This window comes from Anastrepha ludens, chromosome 5 (genome assembly GCF_028408465.1).
Source record: "Anastrepha ludens isolate Willacy chromosome 5, idAnaLude1.1, whole genome shotgun sequence".
Classification (NCBI taxonomy): Eukaryota; Metazoa; Arthropoda; class Insecta; order Diptera; family Tephritidae; genus Anastrepha; species Anastrepha ludens.
The window spans coordinates 97,312,017-97,339,247 of NC_071501.1; the positions used below are offsets into that span (position 1 = coordinate 97,312,017).

Here is a 27,231-nt window from a genome sequence, read left to right on the forward strand (position 1 = left end):
TAAGCCCACTTAAGGGATCTGGTTTATGGAATTCTGAAGTAGCGCTAAAAATAAGTCAGCAAAGTTCACATCGTTGCTCAAATTCATCCATCAGAAGCTGCGGCAGACATTTGAACGATGTCATATTACGTAAATAAAGTCGTATAAGGGCCTTTCAAATAAAAAAGGAATTTGGCTAATAACTTAGAAAGATATGTAGATAGATTTAAGGGATGATATGTGTTTCACTAGACAGGGCTAGTATACTGGGGCGGCAGCCCTTGGTCGGGAAAAACCCGAGTCATTAGGGGTAGAACCGGCTGCCATGGGAATGAATGCCTACATATCCAGAATCGACCCCGACATACCAAACACATGTCCGGCATGTGAAGGTACCCCGCACGACACTAACCACCTCTTCACATGCCCCCTTAAACCGACTCATCTAACCCCCCTCTCCCTCTGGACCCTAGATGAGCTAGACGAAGACGACCGATGATATGCCTACACTGACAGGGCTACCTATGCTGTTAAAACAACAACAACAACATAGATTTATGGTTTGCACTTCGACCCATGACCTTTTGTGCCCTCTACTCATCACAGTACCTCATCCAAACTCAGTTCCCTTATTAAACTTGGTTAATAACTTATACACAACTCGTTTTATTCCACCAATTCTATCCATTTTCAAATCTCCAACAAGCCCAGCTCATCTACAATTTATGTTCCGTTAGATCAAAGTACTGCTTCCAGTGTTGGGATGAAAAAAACTAAAGAAATACTAACGTATTTTTGATGATGTTTTAAATGAGTATCGTTTCGTTTATTTTTAGTAATGTTAAGATATTGCAAAAAAGCTCTTTCGGTATTTAATTTAGACAAATTTATTTTCGGATAAATTCGGAATATTAAGCTGATGCTTTACTCACATTTAGGTTACAGTTTATTCATAATCTATGCTCTTATAAATTACACTTCAAAAATAAAACTAGTGACAAATAAAAATAAAAAATGCGACACTTATTGCATTCAAATGTTTTTTAAGCACTAAAAGCGATTTTTACATTACGATACGAGTATATGACCTTCACTCCTAAGATTCTCACAACTCTCAACATTCTTCTTATTTCTCTTCTCTCTCTCTCTCTTGATGCATATATGCCAGTTAATGAAATCAAAATTCTTTATAAAAAATAGTGGTGAATATGGATTTATGTGAATATTTAAGTGAAATCCCCATTTTCGAAACCCAGACTAACAGCATCGCCGGGTTGAACTTAACACGTACATACCTAAGTCCTATTGCTAATTGCAAGTAAAAAATATATATAGTATATTTATATTTTATAAAAAGATTGCATTCGAAAAACTTTGCTTGCTTTTCAGCGTCAAGTAACACCGCTGCGCTGCCGCTTTCGTCTTCATTAAGAACCTTTATTGGCCGCGTAGTGTTGCTGCATTTGTTGCTGTTGCTGCTGCTGCTGTTGGTGGGCATGAGTGGCTGGCGGTAGTAGAGGCGCGTGTGTGCGCATCTGTGACATGTGTGCCTGTGGCGCCATATGCTGGAACATGCTGCACTGCTGCTGATGCAAGTGATGAGCGTGCGCATGCGCATGCGCGTGTGCATTCTGGAAGTGATGTGGCGCTGCTATGATGTCGGTTGAGGTGTGTAATATGATTTCTGGTTCAATTATGGCAATATCTCGTTCATCGCCGTTACCCGAACTCGGAGCGCCAGGCACATGGCCACTTGCAGTGATCGGAGACGAGGAGGCAGCTGCATCCGCATTATACTCCTGCTTGATGGCATGATACTCTTGCTTAATGCCATTGGTTGGATACAGCGAAGCGCTTAGGTTCTGATGCAAGATAGGATGGCACAATTGTGGCATAAGTGTAACACCGGCAATCGGTAGTGGATGGTGGGCAAAATTCGGTGGTGGATAGAGTATACCTTTATTCAGTTGTGCCATATGAGCCACGGGTGCTTGCTGGTGTATGCTCGCACTCGCCACGGAGGCACTTGACGCTATTGCTGTACTGATCGCCGCCGTGGCGGCGGCGGCGGTGGTGGTGATGGCATGGCTATTGTTTGACAATGACGATGCATGATTCGCATTTTGGCTAGCAACGGAGATACTGGCGCGTTGACGACTAATAGTTTGCGCCGGCGTACCGCTGTCGTTGGGCAGCGTATCTGAAATGATCACCTCTGGTTCTACAGGCACTGGTGGTATATTCACAAAATCAGCTTGCAGCGACTCTTCGCTGATTATGCCCTTTTTGCGTTCTTTACGTATCTTATCACGCAACTTCTCCAGCTGGCGGAAGGCTTCGTTGGCACGACGTGCCTTCTTCCGGTCACGATCGCGTTCCTGTTCCATGCGACGATATTCGGGGTTGAGCCGTTTCATGCGCTTTCGCTCCCGATCACGTTCGCGCATCAGCATCTTATTGCGTGCCTCTTCCTCGGGGGTGAGCTGAAAGAGAAAAGAGGATTGCATTGAGTGGAATTGATAAATATGTGAAAATATTTTGAAATGAAAAGCAAAATAAAATAAGTAAAGAAGTACGCAAATTGAGCTTCTTCGGTATACTTTTTCAAAGGTCTGAAATTATTATAAAAATTGTTCTGGCGGCTTAGGTTCCCGAGATATTTAAATTTAAACGTGAATAACCTATATTTGAGGTTCGGCCTACATTTGAGGTTATGTTGATCGTGATTTTTTTTTAGCCACATTCGGCATCTTAAGGGGGGAGCCTGGTTTATGAGGTCTAAATTTTACATCTCTTTGCAATTTTTTTTTAAGGAAAAAATTAATTTAGCACTGCAAAGTTTTTTCTATCTTTTAATGAACATTTAAAAAGTATAAAAAATGTTTGTACTGGTTAAAATAAGTGGAAACAAATGTTTAACATAGAAATTAGTAGAGCGCTGCAACGCTGGAGTTTCCAACTGGCGTACAAGATACAGCTCGTAATTATTATCTAAAGCAAAAAATTCAAATGGATTTCTAACCATCATGATTTTTTATTCTAGATGAACTAAGAAAACTGAAAGAAATTCCAAAATTTTAACTTTCTGGAGGTTTTAAAGAAAAAAATGTCTTTCTATAAAAAAAAATTCACTTTAACTTGGTATAAAAATCTTGAAAAATTTTTTTTTTATCTATTTTGTTAGTTCAAATAGAAGAGAATTTAATACTGAAGGGAACAAGCTATGATTCATTTCAAAAGGTTTATTAGTTTTTTTTATTCATGTACGCCAATTCAAAGAAATCATAAAAATGAAAAGTCGAGAAAAGAAGATAAAGTTTGTACTACAGCTGTCCGGTCACAGCTTAACTACCTAACGCTCGCCTACCTTTGGCTTTGTATCTACGGAAATATTGAGAATTAGGCTCTGTAACTTTGTGTGAATATTCTGAAATATATTAGGAATCGCTTAAAACGAAAAAAAAAATTGATTTTTTTGACCTTATAAACCAGGCTCCCCCCTTAAAGCACAAGTCTGCTCTCGAATATCATTGAATGCTGCTGCAATAACTATTTTTTGTCGCTATATTGAATTTATGAATACGAATCAACTGTCAGATTTTCGCGTAGTAGATTTTTGAATATTAAAAAATTTATAAATTCAAAAATTTTTAAATGCGCTATAATTCAGTTCATAAACATGATAAAAATTGTACGTTAACGAACAGACGAATCACATTTCTTGATTGATGTGGCTTTTTTTGCTTAGGGAATATGTTTATAAACATTTGCGGCTGCACACGACGCCAAAAAATTATTTCACAAACCAGCTGAGAAGTGCATAGGAGTGGGCAGGGAAAAACAAATAAAAGAAAACTCGATTTTAGCCAAGGAAAAACAATTTAATGACCCTAAAGTCTTCTAAGCTTTCAAAGTAGAGGGGCAATTTAAAAGATTTTCTGTTGTATGGGGACCGACCCGGTTTATTTTGCAGCATACCTAACACACTTCATACTAGAGGACACAGTTGTTGACCAGACATCTGAGTCGTTCAAGTAACGCAGCCTCGACTGCGTTTCTTTTTTTCTGATGTATAAGAATGATTTTTTAAACAAAATATAAAACGTAATAAAAAAATCTTTTTACCAGATTTATAAAAATTCGACAATTTTCATCAAAAATTCAAAATTTTTAATCAGAATTAAAAAAAAACAAACTGGGTACGAAGTTGTATAGCCCATAAAAAAAATTGTTTTTCTTATTGATTTTAGATAATTTTCGCCCCTGAAGGTGAGGGCTCATTTTTTCCATTATACGGAGCAAACGTGAAACATCGTCAGGAGAAAAAATCAATGAAAGTTTTGAGCGACTTCAAACTTGCACTTTGTTATTTATATTAAAATTTGAATAAAAAAATTAAAATTTTCCTTGTCGAATTTTTATAAATGTATAAAATTTGAATCTTAGATTATTAAATTAAAATTGAAAAATAAATAAACTCACATCGAAACAACACATATTGAACAAGCGAAATGAGATGAAAAACAAATTCCGACAACTATATTGGCTACTAGAAAAACAATCAAACTTAAGCTTATTTAATAAGCAAATAATAAAATAAATAATTAGCTCGTACACCCTTTTTGTGTATTTGGCCGAGCTCCTCCTCCTATTTGTGGTGTGCGTCTTGATATTGTTCCGCAAATGGAGGGACCTACAGTTTTAAGCCGACTCCGAACGGCAGATATTTATTATGAGGAGCTTTTTCATGACAGAAATACACTCCGAGGCTTGTCATTGCCTGCCAAGGGGCGACCGCTATTAGAAAAATGTTTTTATTAATTTTGGTGTTTTCACCGAGATTCGAACCGACGTTCTCTCTGTGAATTCCGAATGGTAGTTGCGCTCCAACCCATTCGGCTACGGCGGCCGCAAATAATATTATATAAAAATCAATAATAAGACCGACATGTGCATTCGGACTAGAAATATGGAGAACTGTCAGTAGGTAGGTGGTAGGTAGGTATTGAAAGTGTTCTATAGTCTCATCTTCTTCAATGTCGTTACAGCTTCTGCAATAGTCGTTATAGGGCGCTCCCAGTCTACTGGCATGCCTGCCAATCAGACAATGCTCTGTTGGGACCCCGAAAAGATGTCTCATGTTTTTCCTGTTTAGTTTCACCAGTCGGTTTGTGTGGCCCATGTTCCATTCCGGCCACGTCATTCTACTAGTTGCACAGGTCAGGGACTGAGATCATAGCCTTTTGGCAGCACTGATAGTGTGTTTATCTATAAGCATCTTGCAAGTTGCTAAAGGTATAGGTATGTTCGCTTTGTCTGGTTGGATCGGTAATGTGGTATCCAATCTCGCCAGTTCATTTGCTTTGCAGTTGTTTTCTATGTCTCTATGACCAGATCAGGTTTATTACAAAGTACTGGGATAGTTCTGTCAAAACGTCGATACATTCTTTTACTGTCTTCGAGTTAATATTAGGCGATTTTAAAGTTTTCAGGGCCGATTGACTATCTGAATATATGTTTATATCTCTTGTTGTGAGGACACTTTTATTTAGAGCTAGCAGGCCTTCTCTGATAGCCAATATTTCAGCTTGAAATACGCTGTAGTGATCCGGTAACCGGAATGAGATGTTCGCATAGGCCTCCGCCTACTTGATCATTTAGCTTGGAACCCTCAGTATAGATGCTGATTCCGCTTTTATTGTCCATTACCCCATTGTCCCGATCTTCTCTCGTTGGGAAAGTTGTGGCAAAGGGTGTGTTTAAATGCAACTCCCCTGAGCTACAAAAATCTGTCGTTTGATTTAGGAAGAGGTATTCGTCTAGTATTCTTGCGTTACCTCTTCTCCGCTTATGCAGAGACTAGCACCCCTTTGAATACTTTCTAGGCATTTTACTCTTGTTCTTTAATAGGGTGTTGGCCACCAGACTAAGACACCGTATGTCATGATAGGCCTTACCACTGCTGTATATAGCCAGTGTACTATTTTTGGGGTTAGGCCCGATTTTGCCCCCACAATTCTTTTGCATGTATAGATTGCTGTGGCTGCTTTTTTTACTCTATCATTAATCGTATGTTTGCACGACAGCTTTCTATCTAATACTAGTCCTAGGTAGCTTGCCTCTTCTCTAATTGACAGCGTGATTCTCTCAAGGGCAGGAGGAGGTGATTCTCTTTAGAGCAGGTATCCTGTATTTTCTGGTGAACATGATTAGTTCTGTTTTGTTGGGATTTATGCCAGGACCACTCGATGCAGCCCACCGGCTTACATCGTTCAAAGCATTTTGCATTATGTTGCAGAGGGTGTTTGGGAATTTCCTTCTTATTAATATTGCAACATCGTTTGGGTAGGCCATTACGTGTATCCTCCTTTCCTCTAGATTCTTCAACAATTGATTCATTGCTAGAATCCAAAGCAGAGGAGAAAGTACACCGCCCTGAGGGGTGCCACTCTTGACGGATCTGCGTATCGTCGAGGGTCCCAACGTCGAAATTACGAACCTGCCTAGTAGCAACTGTTCTGTAAGTTTCACAAGGCCCTCGGCGACACCCAAATCAGTCATTGCGCTTGGTTTCGCCTCCGGTAGGATGTAGTTGAAAGCGCCATCTATATCTAGGAGGGCTACCAGATAATACTCTTTATTCTCTATTGATTTCTCTATCTCTGAAACTAGAGAATTTAATGCTGTCTCTGTGGATCTACCTTTTAGAGTATGCATGTTGTGAACTCGCGAGTAGCGACGGTGTCAACTTTTCTCTTATAAAGGCGTCCATTAATCGCTCTAACGTCTTTAACAGAAATGAGGAAAGACTAATAGGTCTGAAGTCTTTAGATTTCGTATGCGAGCTCCTACCAGCCTTTGGTATGAAAACCAACCTGACTTCCCTCCACCTTAGGGGGACGTAATTCAGTCTTAATTTTGCTCTGAATATGGTTACCAGCCATTTCATAATGTTGCCTAATGTTTGTTGTAGTTGCACAAAAACAAAAAAAAAATAAGTAAATACTCAAATCTTGTCAAAATTTGGTGTCTTCGGGCGTGTATTGCTTTTTACTTATACGAGGGGTGCCTTTTATATGTCGGGATTAGAGAACAAAAACTAATTTTAATCATCGAAAATCACTTTATTGTTTTTCAAAATATTCTCCATGAAGATCTATACACTTTTGCATGCGTTTGAACCAATTGTCGAAGCACTTTTGCCACTCTGAATGAGGTACCTCCAAAACATGCATTCTGAATGCCGCAACCGTTTCTGCAGGTGTCGAAAAACGTTGACCTCTCAGTTTGTTTTTTACGTACGGGAATAAAAAGAAGTCATTCGGTGCCAAGTCAGGACTATACGGCGGATGACCCAATAATTCGATGTTTCGGGTGCTCAAAAATGCAGTTGTTTGAACCGATGTGTGAGAGCTCGCATTGTCCAGGTGAAGAATGATCCGTCTTTGGCGATTGGTTTTCCTAATTTCTTGGAAGACAACTGGCAAACAAATGGTTGTGTACCAGTCAGAATTTACTGTTCTGCGTTGTTCTAGTGGTACGGTTGCGACATGTCCAGTTTTTCCGAAAAAACAGGCGGCCATTTGCTTGGAAGTGCTACGGGCGCGAACCACTTTTGTTGGATTTGGCTCATCTTGAAACACCCATACAGTCGGCTGCTGTTTACTTGCGGGCTCATACGCATAAATCCATGATTCATCACCTGTCACAATGTCATCGACGTGTTTCGAAGCCCCGCGATCGTATTTTTTGAGCATTTCCTTCGACCAATCGACACGAACCTTTTTTTGAACGATTGACAAATTGTGTGGGATCCAGCGCGAACAAATTTTTTTGACAGTCAAATGTTTATGCAATATTGAATGTATGCTGGTACCACTAATGCCTAAGATTGCCTCAATCTCGCGATAGGTCACATGACGATCTTGCAATATCAGTTCGCGCACAGCATCAATGGTTTTCGGAACAACAACTGATTTTGGACGACCTTCACGAAATTCGTCTTGGAGTGAACTACGACCACGATTGAATTCACTATACCATCGATGAACACTGGTCCTTGATGGAGCTTCATAACCAAAAAATGAATTAAGTTCATCCATGCAATGTTGCTGAGTTAATCCACGTCGAAAGTTGTAAAAAATAGTCGCACGAAAATGTTCACGATTTAATTCCATTTTTGGACCGAGATGAATCTTTTAAGTTACTGTAAACAACACAAATAGCACTGGTATTTCAAAACGCTCTGAGTACGTAAAAGCCAAAAATGTCAAACTTTACGATACAGCTGTCAGTTGCCAGATTGCCCACCAGGGTTGCCAAATCCCGACATATAAAAGGCACCCCTCGTACCCAATGTCTGCTTTATTGCGGAAATTATTGAGAAAAAAATATATTTATTCAAATAAAAATTAGTCAATTTACGCCAAATGCTCTTCAAAAGTATCCAAGTATCCTCTAAGTAACTCTCGAACATTCGCTTGAGCTAATGTGAGAAGGAAGCAACCCAGGATAGCTTTTGGGACCCACCACGTAAAAATCTTCCTAAAAACTCTTTACACATCCGATTTTTCTTCATAAACTGCATTCATTTACTTTCGATTATTTACAGATTGCTGACCCTGCCTTCAGGTTGGCGCATACAATTCGGCAACAATGTGAATTTCATCTTCGAAACGGCAGATGTGCGGCATGCTTCGCCAGCCACTATTTCACGCATGGGCATTGTCAACATGAAGTAATAATGACCTAAGTTTATAAATAATATTTTATCTTTAACCAAATAAAAATAACAAAAACTATTCTCCTCACTTGCGCAGCGCTGCAGACTTTCCACAGGCGCAAATACTTGAAACGAGGCTAGCCAGAGAAGAGTTCGGCGATTTGTTGTACAGTTACATCGAAGAGCAATTCAAGCCAGCCGCACAGTGGGTCGAAAGCGAGTACTTATAGTAAGTATATTGAAATTTGCAGGCATTCACATTTTGCACAGTACATCTTTAATTATCGCCCAACAGCTGTTTACCCGCTTTGAATAGGTGGACGCTCCTACGCGCTCTACTATTGCGGCTGCGCGCCGTGCAAAGTCGCGATGAATTCTGTGTGACACTTTGTCGCGCACTTTACGGTTTCTTGCCACCCGAACGCCACAACGAATTGGCCAATTTCATATTTGAACGCGCAAATATTTACATCAGTAATCCGAATCACGCTGAATTTGCACACTTCAATAACGAGCGCGGCACAATTGAGTTTTATGAGTCGGACGCCTTACCACCACCAATTGGCGCGAATGGCATTAGCAGCGGCGTACAGCTCATACAGACTGCTACAGTCAAATCGTATTTGAACACATTACACACCTACTTAAGCGCTCCGACTAACACGCCGTTCCTGATTGTGGGTCCTACGGGTGCAGCAAAGACGTTGCTGCTCCTGCAGGCGGTGCAGGAGTACGCCGGTTATGATTTGATTGTCATCAATTGCTCGATGCAGCTAACACCTGCTTATATTTTGCATTGCTTAAAGCAGGTATGCTGAAGTTAGAGTTAATATTGAAAATCAATATTAGATTTGATAATCGATACTTTCCGCAGAACTGTGTAGCGGTGAGTGGCTTGCGTGGACGCGAATTCAAACCGAAGCAAACACGTGTGGTTTTGTTCTTGAAGAATCTCGACCTCTGCTACTTGGATGCATGGGGCACTAGCGAGATTATGGAGCTGTTGCTGCAGCTAGTACAACGCGCCGGTTTCTATGCAGATAATCTGGAATGGGTACACATTAGCGGTTTGCAAATATGTGGTTCTATTTCGCAGGACCCTGCCACATCGATGGGTGGCGGTCTGCACAAATTGGCGCCACGTTTTCTAGCAATAAATCAATTCCTGCGTGTCAGTTATCCAACCGATGCTGATATGTTGACGATAGTACAGAGTCAGTTGGAGCCTCTATTGGCGAGTGGACGCTTCAAAACGGCGGCGGTGAATGTGCAGTATGTGGTTGAGGGACTACTGGAGTTATTCAAGAAGGTAAATGAGTAAAGTATGGACTTGCAGTTGCACGGCGAAGAAACAAAAACGATGGATTTGTGTATTTTAATTAATTAATTAACAAATGACAGGCGGAAGTGCAAAGTTCGGACCTATTGACAGATAACATACATATCCTTGAGCTACAGGACCTAATCCGCCACCCACCGGTCTTTCCAGTGTATAGACAGACCATAAACGCCATTCGGCGTTGGGACTCCTTTACCACTTTCTTAAACTCAAGTCCCGAGAATACCGTCACTGCAGTCCAAAAATAGCAGTGACAGAGCTGCAGCTGCCACATGAGACCCGCGTCATCTTGGCACAATTGCAATCAGGATTTTGTAGTAGGTTAAACTCCTACCCATCTACCATCGACTCCGAGATACTCAACATATGCCCGGCATGTGAACTTACCTCGCACGGCACTAAGCACCTATTCACGTGTCCCCTTAAAACCACTTATCGAACACTGCTCTCCCTTTGGACTCACCCCGTCACATGTTTCTTGGGCATACCGTTAGATGAGATTGACGACGGCGATTCCAGTTTTGCTACCGGCTTGCTTCACGGTCTGTTTAGTACACTCTTATCTTATGTTACCCTGTTTTGTTACTACTTGGCGATGCCAAGCGAAGTTCTCTCGGGCAGGTTATAATTGTAAGATATTAAAACTTTTCATAATCCTCCCTAAAGACAAACGGAGGCGTTCACTGAACATTGCAGACCAACCACTTACATAGGATCGGAATGACTCCTGTCGATTCTACGACCTATCACCAGAAACACCATCATATTTGGTTCTCGTGTGTTATACCATATCGAGAAGCAATCATCTCCGTCTGATATGACCGGAGGAGAGGCACATGCGCTCAGCCCAACGAAGTACTATCCTAGATTAGTTAAAAGAACTCGCTCTGGATGAGGTGTTGCGGAAGAGTAGAGGGCATAAAAGATCTTAAGATTGAAGTTCAAAGCTCTATTGAAATTAAATATTATAGAAATATGAAATGTGAAATTTATTATTAATAGTGTTTGGTTTCTCCTCGGCAGGAAAATCAAACTCTTAGGTGCATTGCTGTCGTGTAAAATTTTCTGAAAAAAACCATCTGCCACTTAGGGGCAACATGAAGCTCTCTATTAGTGGGAAAATATCAAGACAGACACTACAAATTAAAATAAAAGCTCCACCCAAACATCGAACCTGTGTCATCGAAGCCGTGTGACATTTTGCAATGTTTTGCCTATTTATTTATTTTTTATTTAATTTTTTTATAAAATCTCAAACCTTGCAGTCAGAATTTCTAGCGGTGTTATGCCGTAGGCGAATGGGTGGGTAAATGACTACCATTCGATTGCCTCGGGTTCGAAGTTCATTGTGGGTTCGAAACACAGGTTGGTTGAAGTGGTATCCAGAATCCAACTAGAGCTTCCGCAGCATTTTTTTGCCACATCCTCCTTACCAACTTGTTGAACGGTTATTTACAGCATGACTATATCCAATCCGTGCGGTTTAGGAATCTTATTAGGTTGTTGACATCTAAGCCAGACAGTTGCTCAAGACTGTCGAACAGCGGTTTGCCCAGAGCATTCACATAGGAAATGGAAGCTTGTTTGCTTTTTCTCCGGTTGTTTACAACTATGACACTGTATGTTGTGAACGATGCCCATTTTGGCTGCTTGTTCTTCGACAGACCAAAAGCCAATTATGACTGCATGTCGTCTGGTCTCTCCATCTACAATCCGCGATTCGTAGGTATTTTAATGAAATTGTATTCTTCACCTTGAGTGCACCGATTCTGCAAGAGCGTTATTCATGGCAGATCCCCCTCTTGTCAGTTCATCTGTTTTTTCGTTACCTTCAATGTTCCGATGTCCTGGGACTCAGATTAAGGTAACTTTATGGTTTTCGCTCAAGGTTGTAAGGCTATTCCTACTTTGTTCCACCAATTTAGAGGTTCTTGTAGCCGAATCCAATGCCTGGATTGCAACTTGGCCATACGAAAGAATAGCGATATTGTCCTTAAAAGCTTCCTTCCTTTTTACTATCTCACAAGCTTCCCCAATTGCTTGTTCTTCCGCCTGAAAGACACTGCAGGCATTAGGAAGACATACAGATTTTTCAATTTCCCTGCCATTTAGCTCGACGAAACTCGGGCCCAACGCGTGGTAAACAGATCAGACTGATGCGCGAGATGATGTAGCAGCAATTATGAGAGTCGTGACTAACTCTGGTGGCGTACAGATAGAAACTAACAGTCAATCACGACCCAGGCTCGTGATGTTTATGTTTGATCCGACTATCTGTACACGACCTCGGCTCGTGATATTTACGTTTGGTCCGACGATCTATTCCCGAGCCTGGCTCGTCTTATTCATGTTTCGGCTAACATTTTAATCACGAGTCAGATTTGTTAAAGCACGGCAAGCGGTTAAGTCTACGAGAATATATATATATGTACCAGCTCCAACCCCACAATCCATTTTAAAGCCATGTGTATAGACTGTAGTGTCGAAGTTGCTTAGTGGGAGTGCCTTACTCCTTTCCTCCTGAGATGGAAAGAGAGTGGCAAAACTTCTGTTTAATGTTACTGCCGGGATGATATAATCAGGCCTCTCCGAGATATACTGAGTATGTCGCAATAGCACTCCAATGGCAGATTTTTTTTTTTCGTATAGCAGTCGCCTCTCGGCAGGCAAAGGCAAAGGCTGAGTATATTTCTTTCATGTAAAATATCCTCATAAAAATCATCTGTCGTTCGAAGGTGGTGTAAAACTGTAGTTCCTTCCGTTTGTGTACCAACATTAAGTCATTCAAGCAACAAATAATATATCTCTTTTTTCGTCTTTCAGTTACAAGCAACATTCACAGCTTCGTCACGCGCTTGGGAGCATTACAATTTCAATCCGAAATTTATTATGAAATTGCTGCATAATCTGGAATACTATCCCGCTGAAGCTTTCAATGAGGTGAGTATCATTCCCATAAGATTGGTTTGTGCGCAATATTTTCTTTATAACTTCTTTTTAGGCTTTTTGCGCCGAGTTAACCTCCATGTTCGAAGATCGCTTGGCTAGTGAAGCTGATGTGTCCGAGTTTCAGAGTATATTCAGGCAAACAATGCGCAAGTTCTACGGCAGAGAGGTAAGGCATTTAAATAATTGCAAGTAAATAAAAAAATTAACCTCATTCACATTACACAGAAAGTATTTTTCGTGCCTAAGTCATCGAAGCACTGTGGTGAATTTCGTGCGCTCGCACACGACGCGTGGTTGGAAGAAGTACAGAAACAGATTACAATATGCAGTACGAAAATATACAAAATAGTTTTACAGTCTCTTTCTTCTCAGCTAATTGATTTTTTTACGCCTTAGATGCCGAGTCCTTTATCATTGACGAGCCGATCACCAGAGAGCTACTTGATTTGGTGTCCAAAGTGGCGCGTGTGCTGGCGCGCGATGAGACGCACTTGCTGTTGCTTGCACGCGCTGGTGGTAGGCATTTGGATGCGCTATATGCAGCAGCCAATTTACAACAGGCAAAAATTTTTGTCACACAAGGTGGCGCTGGTTATGGACTGACGGACTTCTATAATGATTTGAAATTGGTAAATCGCGCTTCGAAATTTAAATAATTTTTTTCTTAATAAATGTCAAATGCAATCTCGCACAGGCCATGCAAACTGCAGCAATTGAGGATCAGTGCACCTGTTTGCTCATCGATCACTGTTGGATTACATTTGCACCGGACATAATGAAGCCAATTGAAGCCGTGCTGGAGGGAAGTGAGATACTTGATTTATTTGGTGATGATCTGGAATCTATAGCTAGCTCGCTGAAGCATGCTGCACAGTTGGAGGGCTTTCAGGAGTCCATAGGCGCATACTTTTTGAAAAGTACTATCGCGCATTGTATTTCCATTGACCAACATTTTTCTCACATATCAATAAATTTTTAGAAGCTAAGAAGAATCTTCATTTGATTATCACCTTGGATCCGGCCAATGCGACGCTTAACAGTTTATTTAGCAGGTTTCCAACACTTTACCGTAATATGGATATTTATTTTGTGCGCTCTGCCTCTACTGAAACGCAAAATCAGCTGCCGAAGAAATTCATTGAAATTCTTGGCGAAGCTGCAGGGAGCAGGGGCAGCGTGCCCGTATTCTCGTACTTTACGGATGCGGTAGAATCTTTGATCACCCAGCAGGCGCCGAAGCGTTACTACCAGTTGATACGCTCCTACTTTTATATTTACACCAATTTCGCTAAGGACATCAACAAGAGACTGGAAAAATTACAGGTAAATACTTATAAATACTCTTACACCTGTGAGGAAGTAGGTTAGGTTAGGTTAGGTTAGTATGGTTGCCCAGGGAGTGGGTACACTTGGACGAAGAGAGATTCGTCCTTTGTGATACCATTGTCAAGGAAGTGAGGAGAGGGGAAGGACCGATGAGGTGCAGGAAGAGGGCGGGGAGAGGTGGTGATGGGAAGGTTAGGAGAGTGCGGATTATAAACGATGACTATGTTTGCGTCAACCGCTTAATGCTGCTGATGAAACTCATCAGATTTTTAATGTCAGCGCCAGCTATATCAGCAGGCGTGGCAAAGAAGTAAGAGCCAAGATGCCTGGATCTTAGCCCCGCCAGAGCAGGGCAGCTAAGGAGAAGGTGCTGAGATGATTCCACCTCATCCTCCATACATCCAGCACAGAAAGGACTCGAGGTGATTCCAAGTCTCACAGCATGCATTCCTCGCGCATTGTGTCCTGTGAGAGAACCCACTAGATTGGAGAGCTGATATTTTGTCAGCCTCAGAAGCTCACCCGAGCGCCTTCGGTCCACACGTGGCCAGAAGGATTTCGCGACTTTGCACGTTTGTGTATTTGCCCAGCGCTTGCTGAGTTTGCGCGATGCCCATCTTTCCAGGAGCAGTCCGCAGGTAGTCAGGGGGATTCCAATTTTCTCCCTCCGCGGGGAAATCACCTCGCATGTCCCTTGTCTGGCCAGCTCATCCGCCTCACAGTTTCCCGCAATGTCGCTGTGACCGGGAACCCAGATGAGGCTGATGTCAAAGAATTCGGACGCAGTCGAAAGTGAGGTCAAGCATTCCTTGACCAATTCCGAATGCACCGTCATAGACCCGAGGGCCCTAATTGCCGCTTGGCTATCGGAGTAAATATTTACCTTCTTGACTGTTAGTACACATTTGAGCAGCCAATCAGCTGCCTCCTCGATTACGGCTACCTCTGCCTGGAACACACTGCAGTGGTCCGGTAACCTGAATTTTGGTCTGATGGGGAGCCTTTCGCAAAAGACTCCTCCGCCAACCTTTCCTTCCAACTTCGATCCATCCGTGAACAAGTTCACCAGGCCCTGCCCCCAAGTGTAGCCCCCCGTCCACTCGTCCCTTGACTCGATGTGAGTGGAGAATGTTCCGGTTGGACTAAATGAGGGTATACACTGGTCTGATGACAGAGGGATGAACTCAAAGTTTCTAAGGATGCTTGAGTGCCCATAAGGGAGGTTGAGCTATGAGCCCCTCAGTCTAATTGCGGTACGTGCAGCGGCAGTTCTGCCTGCGATATCTACGGGTACCACATTTAACATTGCGTTGAGCGCCAGAGTAGGAGTCGTTCGAAGCGCCCCACTGATTCCAATGAGTGCCGACCTCTGAACTCTTTCCAGCTTCTTCACCAATGTCGTCTTCTCTAGTGAGTTCCACCAGACTATGACTCCATATAACAAGATAGGCTTTACAATAGTATTATACAGCCAGAAAACAACTCGAGGCGAGAGGCCCCATCTTTTGCCAATTGCGCCCTTGCACCCATACAAGGCGATTGTTGCCTTCCTCACCCTTTCCTCAATATTGGGCCTCCATGTAAGCTTGCTGTCAAGGATAATACCTAGGTACTTCACCTTGTCAGAAAGCATCAGAGGAGCGCCCCCTAGTGAGGGAAGTTGAGCTCTGGGTATTTTATATTTCCTCTTAAATAGGACGAGCTCCGTCTTAAGAGGATTCACCGACAGGCCACAATCCGTTGCCCATCTAACAACTGCATTCAGATATCCCTGCATCAAGTTGTACAGAGTATCCAAAAATTTTCCTCTAACAATTAGTGCCACGTCATCCGCGTAGGCAATTACCCTGCAGCCCCCCTTCACCAGCTCCTCCAACAGATCATTTAGAACAACAACCCAGAGGAATGGTGAGAGAACCCCACCTTGCGGAGTGCCTCTACTCACCTGCCGGTGGATGGAGATACCGCCCCACTCTGCCGTGACAGTTCTGTCGCTAAGCATTTTGTGGATAAAACTTATAAGGGCGGTGAGGAAGTAAGAGTGTGACATATGGGGCAGTTTGGGATTTTTTTTTGTTTAATTTTAATAATTTTTCATAAAAATTCCGTTCATTGTACGCCAAAACCATTAAGATTTCAAACTTTGTAGAGGATTTAAAAAAAATTTTTTAATTTTCTTCACAACTGCAATATTTTTATTCAGAATAAAGAAATGTAGTACACGCTTTTTTAGCCCATTAAATTTTAAAGGCTGCAAAATTGCATTGATTTTCTAAAAAATTTTTTATTTTTTTTTAAACGGAGTCGGGCATGAAAAATATTTCGAACATTTGGGCTATAAATCTGCATACTCAATTTTTTTCTTAATTCTGAATAAAAATATTGAGATTTTAAAGCAAATTTCTGGAATTTGGTTTAAAAATTGTGAATAAAATGTTGAAAATTTTATGGAAATTTGTTAAATTTTTTTTAAACTCGGCTCAAATTTTGAAATTTTGATTTACATGGTTGCAGAAAGAACTGTATTTTTATTAAAAGCTAATTAAAATTAAAAAAATATGTATTGCCGAGACTTTCCACTATATCACACACCTATTATTTTGCCCACAAGTGTACATACATAAAAGAGTTTTTCTCAGAACTTTCAAATAATATTTTTCCCCACCGCCACTTTCTACGCCCCCAGCATGGCGTTGACAAGCTAGCCACCGCCCATAACGTAGTAGACACACTCAAATCCAATGCCGGCCAACAGGAGGAAGCGCTTGCGGAAAAACGCAAACTAGCCAACGATGCACTCGAAATGATTTCGGCCACTATGCGGAGCGCCAACGATCAAAAAACCAATATGCTAGAGCTGAAGAAGAAGACGCAGGATAGCAGCGAGCAGTTGAAACTGCGTCAGAAGGAAATTCAACAGGAGCTCGCCGAAGTGGAGCCCATACTGGCGGAGGCCAGCACAGCAGTGGGTCAAATAAAATCGGAAGCACTATCCGAGATACGTTCATTACGTGCGCCGCCAGAGACTATACGCGACATACTCGAAGGCGTTTTGCGATTGATGGGTATACGCGATACCTCGTGGAATAGTATGAAAACCTTTTTGGCAAAACGTGGAGTCAAGGAAGATATACGCTCGTTGGATCCAGCGCATATCAATCCGGATAATTGTGTGGCGGTTGAAAAATTGCTAGACGCGAAGGCGGAATCCTTTGAAATGAAGAATGCAAAACGTGCCTCGGCAGCTGCTGCGCCCTTAGCCGCTTGGGTCAAGGCGAGTGTGCGCTACTCAAAGGTCATACAAAGCATACGGCCGTTAGAGCGCGAGCAAAATGAGCTGCAACGTAACTTGGATGTGGCGGAGAGCGAAATGCAAACACTAATGAGCGGTTTGGATGATGTGGACAATCGCGTAAAACAATTGTCAGCCAAGTTGAATTCTTATACACAGGAAGCAGCGGTGTTGGAAATTAAATTGGATGATGCGCGTAAGACATTAAATGCAGCTGAAGTGTTGATTGAGAAACTTAGCTCTGAATTCCATACATGGAGCATGCAGCTGGATGAGTACAAGGCGTCGCATAAGACGTTGGACACTAAATCACTACTCATTGCATTGGCCATCAATTATTTCTCTCATCTGACATTAGAGCGGAGAAGGTGGGTCATTATTTGCGTATACAACATTAACACTTTTTTCTATATCTTTGCGCATTTCAGCTTCAGCATGGATCGTTTACTTGCCGAGCTGCAGTTGCGACCATTCGATTTACGTAAAAGCCTACTCACCGAGCAGGAACAAATCATCTGGGAAAGCATGGGTCTCGCACCTGATGCGCAAATTATCGAAAACGCCGCATTACTACGCCAAATGATCGATTTACCCTTTGGCAGCTATCCTGTACCTTTGGTATTAGATCCCACACAAACCGCCATGAACTGGCTAGAGGAGTATCTGCGTACTAAAGAAAGACCATACGACATCACCACGCAGAGCAATGAACGTTTAAACTACATGCTTGAGTTGGCCGTACGCTTTGGCAAAGTGCTCATAGTGCAGGATTGTCAGCAAGTGCGTCCGCCGCTACTGCAGCTGCTACAGGGACGCTTTTATGTTAAATTTGGAAAGAAGCTATTAGAAATTGGCTCAAAAATGATTGACCTACATGAACAATTCCAACTCGTACTCTTTACCAAAACCAATAAATTGAGCATTGAACCAGAAACGTTGAGCTATTTGACTTGCATACCGTTCACTGTGACCGCTATAGGCTTGGCCGATCAGCTCATGTCTAAAGCCATTATACTAAAGAACCCACAGCTGGAGCGCAAACGCATTGAATTGTTGAAAAATGAAGGGGTACTGTTGAAGCAACGCATCGAATTGGAAGACAAGTTGCTGGAAGAGCTCTCAACTGCTCAAGGCGACATTTTGAAGAATGAAAAGCTCTTGAATACACTGAATGAGGTGAAGGAAAGCAGCAATTTTATTGATAAATCACTGAAGGAAAGTGCGCGTGTCAAGGAGTCTCTTCTGTCCGATTACACTCAGCTGCGTGAGCTTTGCACAAAGGCAGCAAAATTTTACATCGAGCTCACGGTATCCTATGAGTTGCCAGCGTTGGCATTTATACAACTTTTTCTCAACTCACTGCAAACATTCGAAAGTCGTAACTCGGTTGGAAACGATAGTGAACGACGCGTGTATGAGCAGCTGGTTTGTGCTACATTCCAATATCTGGCGCGTTCAACATCGCGTGGCAGTCACTTGACTTTGGCGTTATATGTGTGCAAGAGCGCCTATCCGGAACGGATGCCTGCCGCAGAGTGGGAAATGTTTGTTACGAACTTTATGGTCACAGCTGATGTAAGCATAGGCAGCGTTGATTTGGGCTCAGTACAGTTGCCCGAATGTGTGGGTAAAGAGGCGGCGCTTAAATTGCAGATATTCTTAACACAAGTGCCACAAATTGAGGAACAACTGCAGTTGCAGAAAGATTATGCCTGGCGAAGTTTTGTCGTAGATCAGACGCCAGAGATGCCAGGTAAGATATGCAGCCAGCAATGCGATTTTAAGCTATTAATATGAGACAAAGAACATAGATTACAAGTTTTGACCATACGAAGCAAAATTGTGAGAGTAACTTCGACTGCCAAGTCATTGGGAGTTCGGCAGCAGAATTCTGCGCGCTCATTTCACACGATTTTTACGCTCGTCCAACCAGTCGTTGTTCAGAAGGCACTGAGATAACACGAGCAATGGTTGCGTAGATTTTTTCCATATATCATCAACAAAATCTCAGTTTTTTCATAAATAAGCCGCTGTTGTAGCCCCGGTTAAATCAGCAAACCAGCTGATTATTTCAGAATCGCTGATGCTGGCCACATCTTCGGAATTATTTTCACTATGAATATCAGGTATAGATCGGTATGTGGATCAAGAAGAGGTCGCTTTGGTCATCGGGTGTCATGTTGAGCTGGCTGCAAATGTTAATCTTTACTATTATAAATATCGCTCAATATTCACACCTACCTTCGATTCGCTTCGGTGTAGCGGTAGATTTCAAACAAATTCCATAATTTGTTCCACTTTTGTATTTTATTATATTATAATTCACTGGCCTGGTTTGTTTAACCGGTAATCAACGATAAGGCTGAGAATATGGGGCAAAACACACCGAGTATACCTGCCAAAACTTCACCGCTTCGATTTTGGTGAAATTTGGATGAATAAGTTTTTCTATAAAGTATCATAAATTGTGAAAAGGGGAGGGAGAAAATATCGACTGGTCGAGATATAGCGATTCAAAGTTTTGATTTTTTTGTGAATGCCTTTTTCACCAGAATTGTAAATCAAACAACTGCTGATTTGAAAAAAAAGAAGAAGAAGTGGTTTGTACAGGATTTTTTCATACTTTTCGATAAAAAATAAAAAAAAATGGTTTTTATAGGATTTTTTCATGCCTTTCGATAAAAAATAAAAAAAAATGGTTCCTATAGGATTTTTTCATACCTTTCGATAAGAAATACAAAAAAAATGTTTATAGGATTTTTCCATACTTTTCAATGAAAAATAAAAAAAATTTTTTCTATAGGATTTGTTCATACCTTTCGATAAAAAATAAACAAAAAACGGTTTCTATTGGATTTTTTCATACCTTTCGATAAGAAATACAAAAACAATGTTTATAGGATTTTTCCATACTTTTCAATGAAAAATAAAAAAAAATTTTTTTATAGGATTTTTCATACCTTTCGATAAAAAATAAAAAAAAAAATGGTTTCTATAGGATTTGTTCATACCTTTCGATAAAAAATAAAAAAAAAGGTTTCTATTGGATTTTTTCATACCTTTCGATAAGAAATACAAAAAAAATGTTTATAGGATTTTTCCATACTTTTCAATGAAAAATAAAAAAAATTTTTTTTTATAGGATTTTTTCATAAAATAAAAAAAAAAAAAAATGATTTCTATAGGATTTGTTCATACCTTTCGATAAAAAATAAAAAAAAATGGTTTCTATAGGATTTTTTCATACCTTTCGATAAAAACAAAAATGTTTCCTTTAGGATTTTTTTCATACTATTCGATTAAAAATAAAAAATAAATGTTTTCCATTGGATTTTTTTCATACTTTTCGATAAGAAATACAAAAAAAATGTTTATAGGATTTTTCCATACTTTTCAATAAAAAAATAAATGTTTTTTATTGGATTTTTTCATACCTTTCAATAGAAAAAAAAAAACCAAAAAATGGTTTCTATAGGTTTTTACATACCTTTCGATAAAAAAAAAAAATGTTTCCTTTAGGATTTTTTCATACCTTTCGATAAAAAAAAAAAATGGTTTCTAAAGGTTTTTTTCATACCTTTCGATAAAAAACAAAAAAAAATGTTTCCTTTACGATTTTTTTCATACCTTTCGATAAAAAATAAAAAAAAATGTTTTCTCTAGGATTTTTTTCATATTTTTTCATACATAAGAAAAAAAATGTTTTCTACGGAATTTTTTCATACTTTAAATACTATAAAAAATAAAAAAAATTTTTTCTATAGGATTTTTTTATACTAGAAAAAATACAAAAAAAATGTTTTCTATGGATTTTTTTTTCCACTATTCGATAGAAAATAACAAAAAATGTTCTCTATAGGATTTTTTTCCTACTACTCGATAAAAGATAAAAAAATGTATTCTATAGGATTTTCATGTTTTCCTTAAGGGTTTTTTATCATACTTTTGGATAAAAAAAAAAATGTTTCCTATAGGATTTTTTTCATACTTTTTGATAAAAAAAAGCCATTCTTTGGTAATTTTTTTAATTTCGTTTTAATTGTTTTTGGTAATTTCGTTTTAATTTTTTTTATTGTTAATTTCGTTTTAATTTTTTTTTTATTGTTAATTTCGTTTAAATGTTTTTTTTTTTTTGTTAATTTCGTTTTACTTTTTATTATTTTCGTAAAAATTTTTTTTTTGTTAATTTCGTTTAAATTTTTTTTATTTTTTTTGTTTTGTTAATTTCGTTTAAATTTTTTTTTACATTTTTTTATTTCGTTTTCATTTTTTTTTTTCTTTGGTTATTTTTGTTTTAATTTTTTTTGAAAATTTCGTTTAAATTTTTTTTTGTTAATTTCGTTTTAATTTTGTTTAATTTCGTTTTACATTTTTTTTATGTATGTTTTTATTTTAATTTCGTTTTAGCACCGAGGACCCAAGCAGCTAGTGTGCTCTTTTTTTTGTTTTTAAGTTAGTGTAATATTTAATATTATTCTAATAAATAATAATAATAATAATTTCGTTTTGATTTTTTTTATTTCGTTTTAATTTTTTTTGTTAATTTCATTAAAATCTTTTTTTTATTTTTTTGTTAATTTCGTTTTAATTTTTTTTTTGTTATTTTCGTTTCAATTTTAATTAATTTCGTTTCAGATTTTTATTTTTTTTATTTCATTTTTTTTTTTTTGAACTTCGTTTTATTATTTTATTTTTATTTCGTTTTAATTTTTTTGTGTATAGTTTTGCTTTAATATTTTACAAATTTCAACAGTTACTTGTTTTTTTCGGATTATGCTCCAATGAATGCTTTTTATACGGAAAGCATGCATTTTTTTGAATTTTTAGATAAAAAAGTTTAAAAAAATTCGAAATTTTTTGTTGTTGTCACAAAAAAATGCGTACAGGTATTGAATGTTGTCTCCATAGTGTAGGCACAATTTAATGAAGTTGAAAACACGCCCACTTCCCTTTTTATCAGACGTTTATTTTCTGTCCATCTATTTCTCACTGCAACGTTAACTAAAACAATGAGACGTCCTTGCCATAAGGTAGATTTGAAATGAGAAAAATCGCTTTATAACCACACGAATTCTCTCCAGAGAACTGCAGTTTTGAAAAAGTCACTACTTAAGAAACTTTCTCGAAATTAGCAAAAGGGTTAATCCAAAGGATGGAATTACGTATGTGTATTTGTATGTATATATTGGAAAATAGGAGTTGTTGTTGTAGCAGTTCACAAGTCCCTGCCAGTGCGGTGTAGTTACCAACTGTTATCGTCTAACTTATCTAACTGTAGGCCAAGAAAGGTTGCCGTTTCGACAGGTTAGGTCCAAGTGGAGAGGGTACAATACCCAGACCGTAATTGAACCAAAGTTACGTGGGTCTCACAAGGCAGCTGAAGCTCTTGCTTCTGCAATTGCTTCTGCAATAGGTAGTACCTGGACTCCGATAGCGGCATTCAGGGAGTTTAGGAAGGCGGTGAATGTTGTTTAATTACTGTCCGGTCTAGTAGTTGTGATTGTGTTTTGTCCTGAATCTCGTCAGTGTATTTGTGAAGAGATGCCTTCTGGCATGCCTGAAAGGTGGTTCAGGTCCTAGCATATATCTTGCGCGGATGATTCTGGCGGTAACATACAAGCAGGAATTACTTGCTCAGCATTTTACTCTGCTCCTTGACCGGGAGCTTAGAAGTCTCATTGTGAAGGTGTTGCAGTGGAGAAATATGAGGCATTCTGTAGCTGTTCTAATAGCAGTATTTTGACAGGTCTGGAGCTTTTCCCACTGCGAATCACAAGTACCAGGCGACCAGACAGGAGTGGCAACGTCCACCTTCCAGTTTTCAAATTTAATTTACTTATTCATGTATTGCATCGTCCGATCCATATAAAAGAAATTTCAATTAATGCTCTAAGATCTATTAAAAACAGAAATTTGATGCATTTTTAAACCCATAAGACATCCATGTGCTCAAAAAATAGGCGAAATCAAGCAAAAAAGTTTTCATTCTTACGTTACATCATCTTATCCATGGTTTGAAAATTTGCTAAATTGAAGTCCAACCCAGATCACCATCCACACCACCTTCCAAACAATCTCGGTTCCACGTTGCCGGAATGGACCGAGTTTATACATGGCCAAGGCCTGCGACTTCAGCAGCTTTCCCAAAATTGTATGGGTAATAGTAAGAACAACTTCTAGTAAAACAGTCATTTCAGAAAAGCAAAAATATTTTATGCTATTTAACGCGTACCGGGTGCACAAAATTCGGTTTCATACAAATTCAGTAATTTCTTAACTTTTTCGTATAAAACAAATATAATTACTAAAGATTTAATAAATTTCTCTTTAATAGGCGATATTAAATCACCCTTTCATCGCGTGCTCATCGCGCAAATATTTCGCCCAGATCTTATTTTTGTTCAGCTACGCCGCGCAGCTGCCGAAATTCTGGGCATATCGCCAGATTCGGTGGTGCAGCCTACAGTGGAGCAACTTGCCGATGAGAACACTGACAACAAACCCATCCTAGTGATTACGCAAACCGAAAATGATCCAGGCACTGAAATAAGAAGTGTCGCTGTCAAAAAAATTGGACTCGAAAAATACACCGAACTTTCGATTGGGCGCGGTATGGAACATCGCGCATTGGATGCTATACGGCAGGCAGCTGAGCTCGGCAAGTGGATTTGTATTAAAAATGTGCATCTTGTTCCCGATTGGTTGCCAGAGCTGGATCGTGAATTGGAAGTGTTGAAGAAACGCGATGGTTTTCGCCTGTGGCTTATTTGCGAATCGACACGCGGCTTCAGCGATACGATTATGTACAAGTTTGTGAAGGTTTTATACGAGTTTCCAAGCGGTATTAAGCACAAGGTCCGACGTATGTTGCAAAATTTCGCGCTGAGTGATTACCGAAGCATATCAAAAGAAGCCAAGTTGGTTAAGATACGTTTTGTGGTTTTTATTGTTATGGCGGTGCTGCAGGAACGTCGCAAATACATACCGCAAGGTTGGTCGAAATACTATGAATTTGGTGAAGCCGATTTGAAAGCTGCAATGGAAGTGCTACTCTGGCTAGATAGCACAATGTCTAGCGGTCGCTGCGATTGGACAATTTTGCAGCGGTTATGCGAAAATGTTGCATTTGGTGGCCGCATCAACAACACACGCGACTTACAAGTACTCCAACGTTATTTAGAAGAATTTTGTTCCGCTGATGTGATGAACAATCGTTGGAGTCCATTGAACACCAAAGTTGTTGTTCCCACAAGTGCACAAATACTCGATTATATAAGCGCAATTTCAAAGTTTCCCGATACGGATGAACCAGGCGTATTCCACTTGTCGAACCATACAAATATCAGTCGTGAAATTGAACAATCAAAAGAAATTATTAAGGAGTTACGCGCAAACTACTACAAGAAAACGGAATGTACAGAGGAATCGATGTGCCGTGAACAAGAAACAACCGACTTGGCCAAGATGGAGAAACAAATTAAACCGATTTTAGCACTTTGGCGCAAGTTAGCTGGTGTAAGAATTATTAAGTTATAGTAAAATATGTGCAATTTTAAATTTATCCATTATTGATAACTTTCCAGAAATGCACTGTTCAAAAAACCGCAGAGGAATTGCAGGACTCTACACAACAGGCTTTGCCTTGGCAACTATTCGTCATATCTGAGTTGAGAACTGCTGCAAAGTGTTTTCAAGAGGTGCACCAAACACTTTCACTGGTACACAACTGGTTCAAGTCAACGTCTAGCAATACTAAATCAAATATTGATTTGCATTTATTTCAAATGCTTGCGGAAAATCAGGTTAATACGGCTATTTTCACTTGTTTTTCAATCTGTTAAGGCTTGATAATATTTGCACAGGTTCCCGGTGCTTGGCTTCGCTGCTGGTGTGGTCCACCGGCAACAGTGGACTATATACGTGCGATTGTGATACGTGGACAGGCAGCTGAACTCCGCTACCGCTCGGAGTTACATCTGGATTTTGGACAGCAAATCGATCTCACTACCGTTTTCAATAGTGAAACAATGTTGTCTAGTCTCAAACTTACTAATTCACGACAAATAGGCACTTCTTGTAAGGATCTCAAGCTGACAGCTCAAGTTATCAACAGCAATATGCACTCCAGCGCACATACAAAGGGCTCGGTTATTACCCTGGCTCCATTAAAGGTAAATGTGAGCAATGGCACTTGTTCTAGGAATCGTATACTTGTTTATTTTGCTTTGAGTAAACAACTACCGCCGATCAGACGGCGTCTTTCTGGCGAAGCGAGTTGTATTTGTAGTATTTATTTTCATTTGTTTGCGGCACTCACCTTTCCCATTTTGGCCATAAAATGATACTCCACCGTTGATAGCAATTTATGTCCTCCGATATTCTTTGCAAAATAGTTGTTTTTAGGCTATTTGCCCTGAAATCCGGAATTTTGTAAAATTTTGGTTGGCTGGCCGTCTAGTTTTTGTTTTTGATTGACAGTTTGTAAGACTAGCTGACATTTAATGTAGTAGATTAAAAGTTGGGGTAGGTATGCCAAGGCCTGCCAGATTTAAGGGAATATGTGAATGCAAGTGAATACCTGCACAGAACTATTTTGGTCAAGAAGCGCTTCAACCAAATTAAATTTTGTTAAGTTCGCAAAAATTTAAATATTCTAGTTTTCTTGTTTAATTTATATAATACACAATGCATTCAAAAATTTTTCATGGATGACATATGTATCAAATAACCTAGACAAACGGTGGTGTTAATCGGGATTAATGACTTTATTCTGAATTATGTCAAGAATTAAATGCAACTAATGCGGGTTAACAACTAGATCTAATTCTTATAATTTAAGTGGATTAGAGCAGCTTTCTCGAAAAATTATAATTAATATCTATTGTAAATGAAAAATAATGAAACTTTTAAAGAGAAAAACAAGAATGACTAAATGCAATGCTAGTTTGCACTAACACTTTCGAAATTACATTAGTTATATTAATATTTCAAAGCAGCTTGAGGAATTGCGGTTATTTCTTAGTATCACTTCCGCTAATACCCGTACTTGTTGCCTACGCCCCATCTTTTACTGACAAAACTGTCCAATAAGCAAATCAGCCGTTCACTAATTCGCGCATCAACTTGCTGCCAGACTACAATTTTAATCGGAATTAACTGTGCTGGTAATCCCAATTAACCCTGCTACTATGTTAGAAAAAAATACACATGTTATGTTCGGGTCTTATTTTGACCCCACATTTTTTTATTGAGAAAATTCAAATTTGTACAGCTCAAAAATATTTTTAAGGCTTGTGATCAATGCAATATGTCGTCGTTAGAGTGGTTGTGTGTCGGTGTGACGGACACACAGGTTTTTTGCAAGTTATGCATTCAGTAAAGGTCTTTTTTTCCTTTTTCGACGGGCAAAATTTGCACCTTTTCCGTTCACTAGCGCATTTTCGTTTTGGAGAAGGCGAATTCTTCGTACCAATGATGCAGAGGCTTCTGTGCGAGGAAGCCGACTACGCCTCTTGATATGTTCTCGAGCTAAAACTTCACCGAGTTGCTTTAAAAATAGGCGCCTTTTGTGCAATTTATTTTTTTGCTATTCAGGATATATTTCGGGCCATATTATAAAAGCGT

At 39.5% G+C, this 27,231-nt stretch overlaps 2 protein-coding genes across 2 annotated transcripts in view; one reads left to right on the forward strand and one right to left on the reverse strand.

Annotated features, from left to right (window-relative positions):
* Positions 1-27,231, forward strand: part of LOC128863485 (cytoplasmic dynein 2 heavy chain 1) — a 55,764-nt gene that overhangs the window by 26,076 nt on the left and 2,457 nt on the right. Inside the window, exons 19-33 of the mRNA XM_054102671.1 lie at positions 8,591-8,716; positions 8,799-8,930; positions 8,997-9,510; positions 9,576-10,010; positions 12,864-12,980; positions 13,042-13,155; positions 13,215-13,317; positions 13,386-13,618; positions 13,684-13,906; positions 13,969-14,312; positions 17,002-17,975; positions 18,036-19,360; positions 23,942-25,122; positions 25,191-25,409; positions 25,470-25,778. Coding sequence (XP_053958646.1) covers positions 8,591-8,716; positions 8,799-8,930; positions 8,997-9,510; positions 9,576-10,010; positions 12,864-12,980; positions 13,042-13,155; positions 13,215-13,317; positions 13,386-13,618; positions 13,684-13,906; positions 13,969-14,312; positions 17,002-17,975; positions 18,036-19,360; positions 23,942-25,122; positions 25,191-25,409; positions 25,470-25,778 — 6,349 coding nt within the window. The remainder of the gene's footprint in view (positions 1-8,590; positions 8,717-8,798; positions 8,931-8,996; positions 9,511-9,575; positions 10,011-12,863; positions 12,981-13,041; positions 13,156-13,214; positions 13,318-13,385; positions 13,619-13,683; positions 13,907-13,968; positions 14,313-17,001; positions 17,976-18,035; positions 19,361-23,941; positions 25,123-25,190; positions 25,410-25,469; positions 25,779-27,231) is intronic.
* On the reverse strand, positions 772-26,097 carry LOC128863486 (AF4/FMR2 family member lilli). Its single transcript, XM_054102672.1, has 2 exons — positions 25,925-26,097; positions 772-2,462 (listed from the first exon to the last, which is right to left on the reverse strand). Exons 1-2 carry the CDS (start codon positions 25,940-25,942, stop codon positions 1,407-1,409), a joined length of 1,074 nt encoding a protein of 357 aa, XP_053958647.1. The 5' UTR covers positions 25,943-26,097; the 3' UTR covers positions 772-1,406.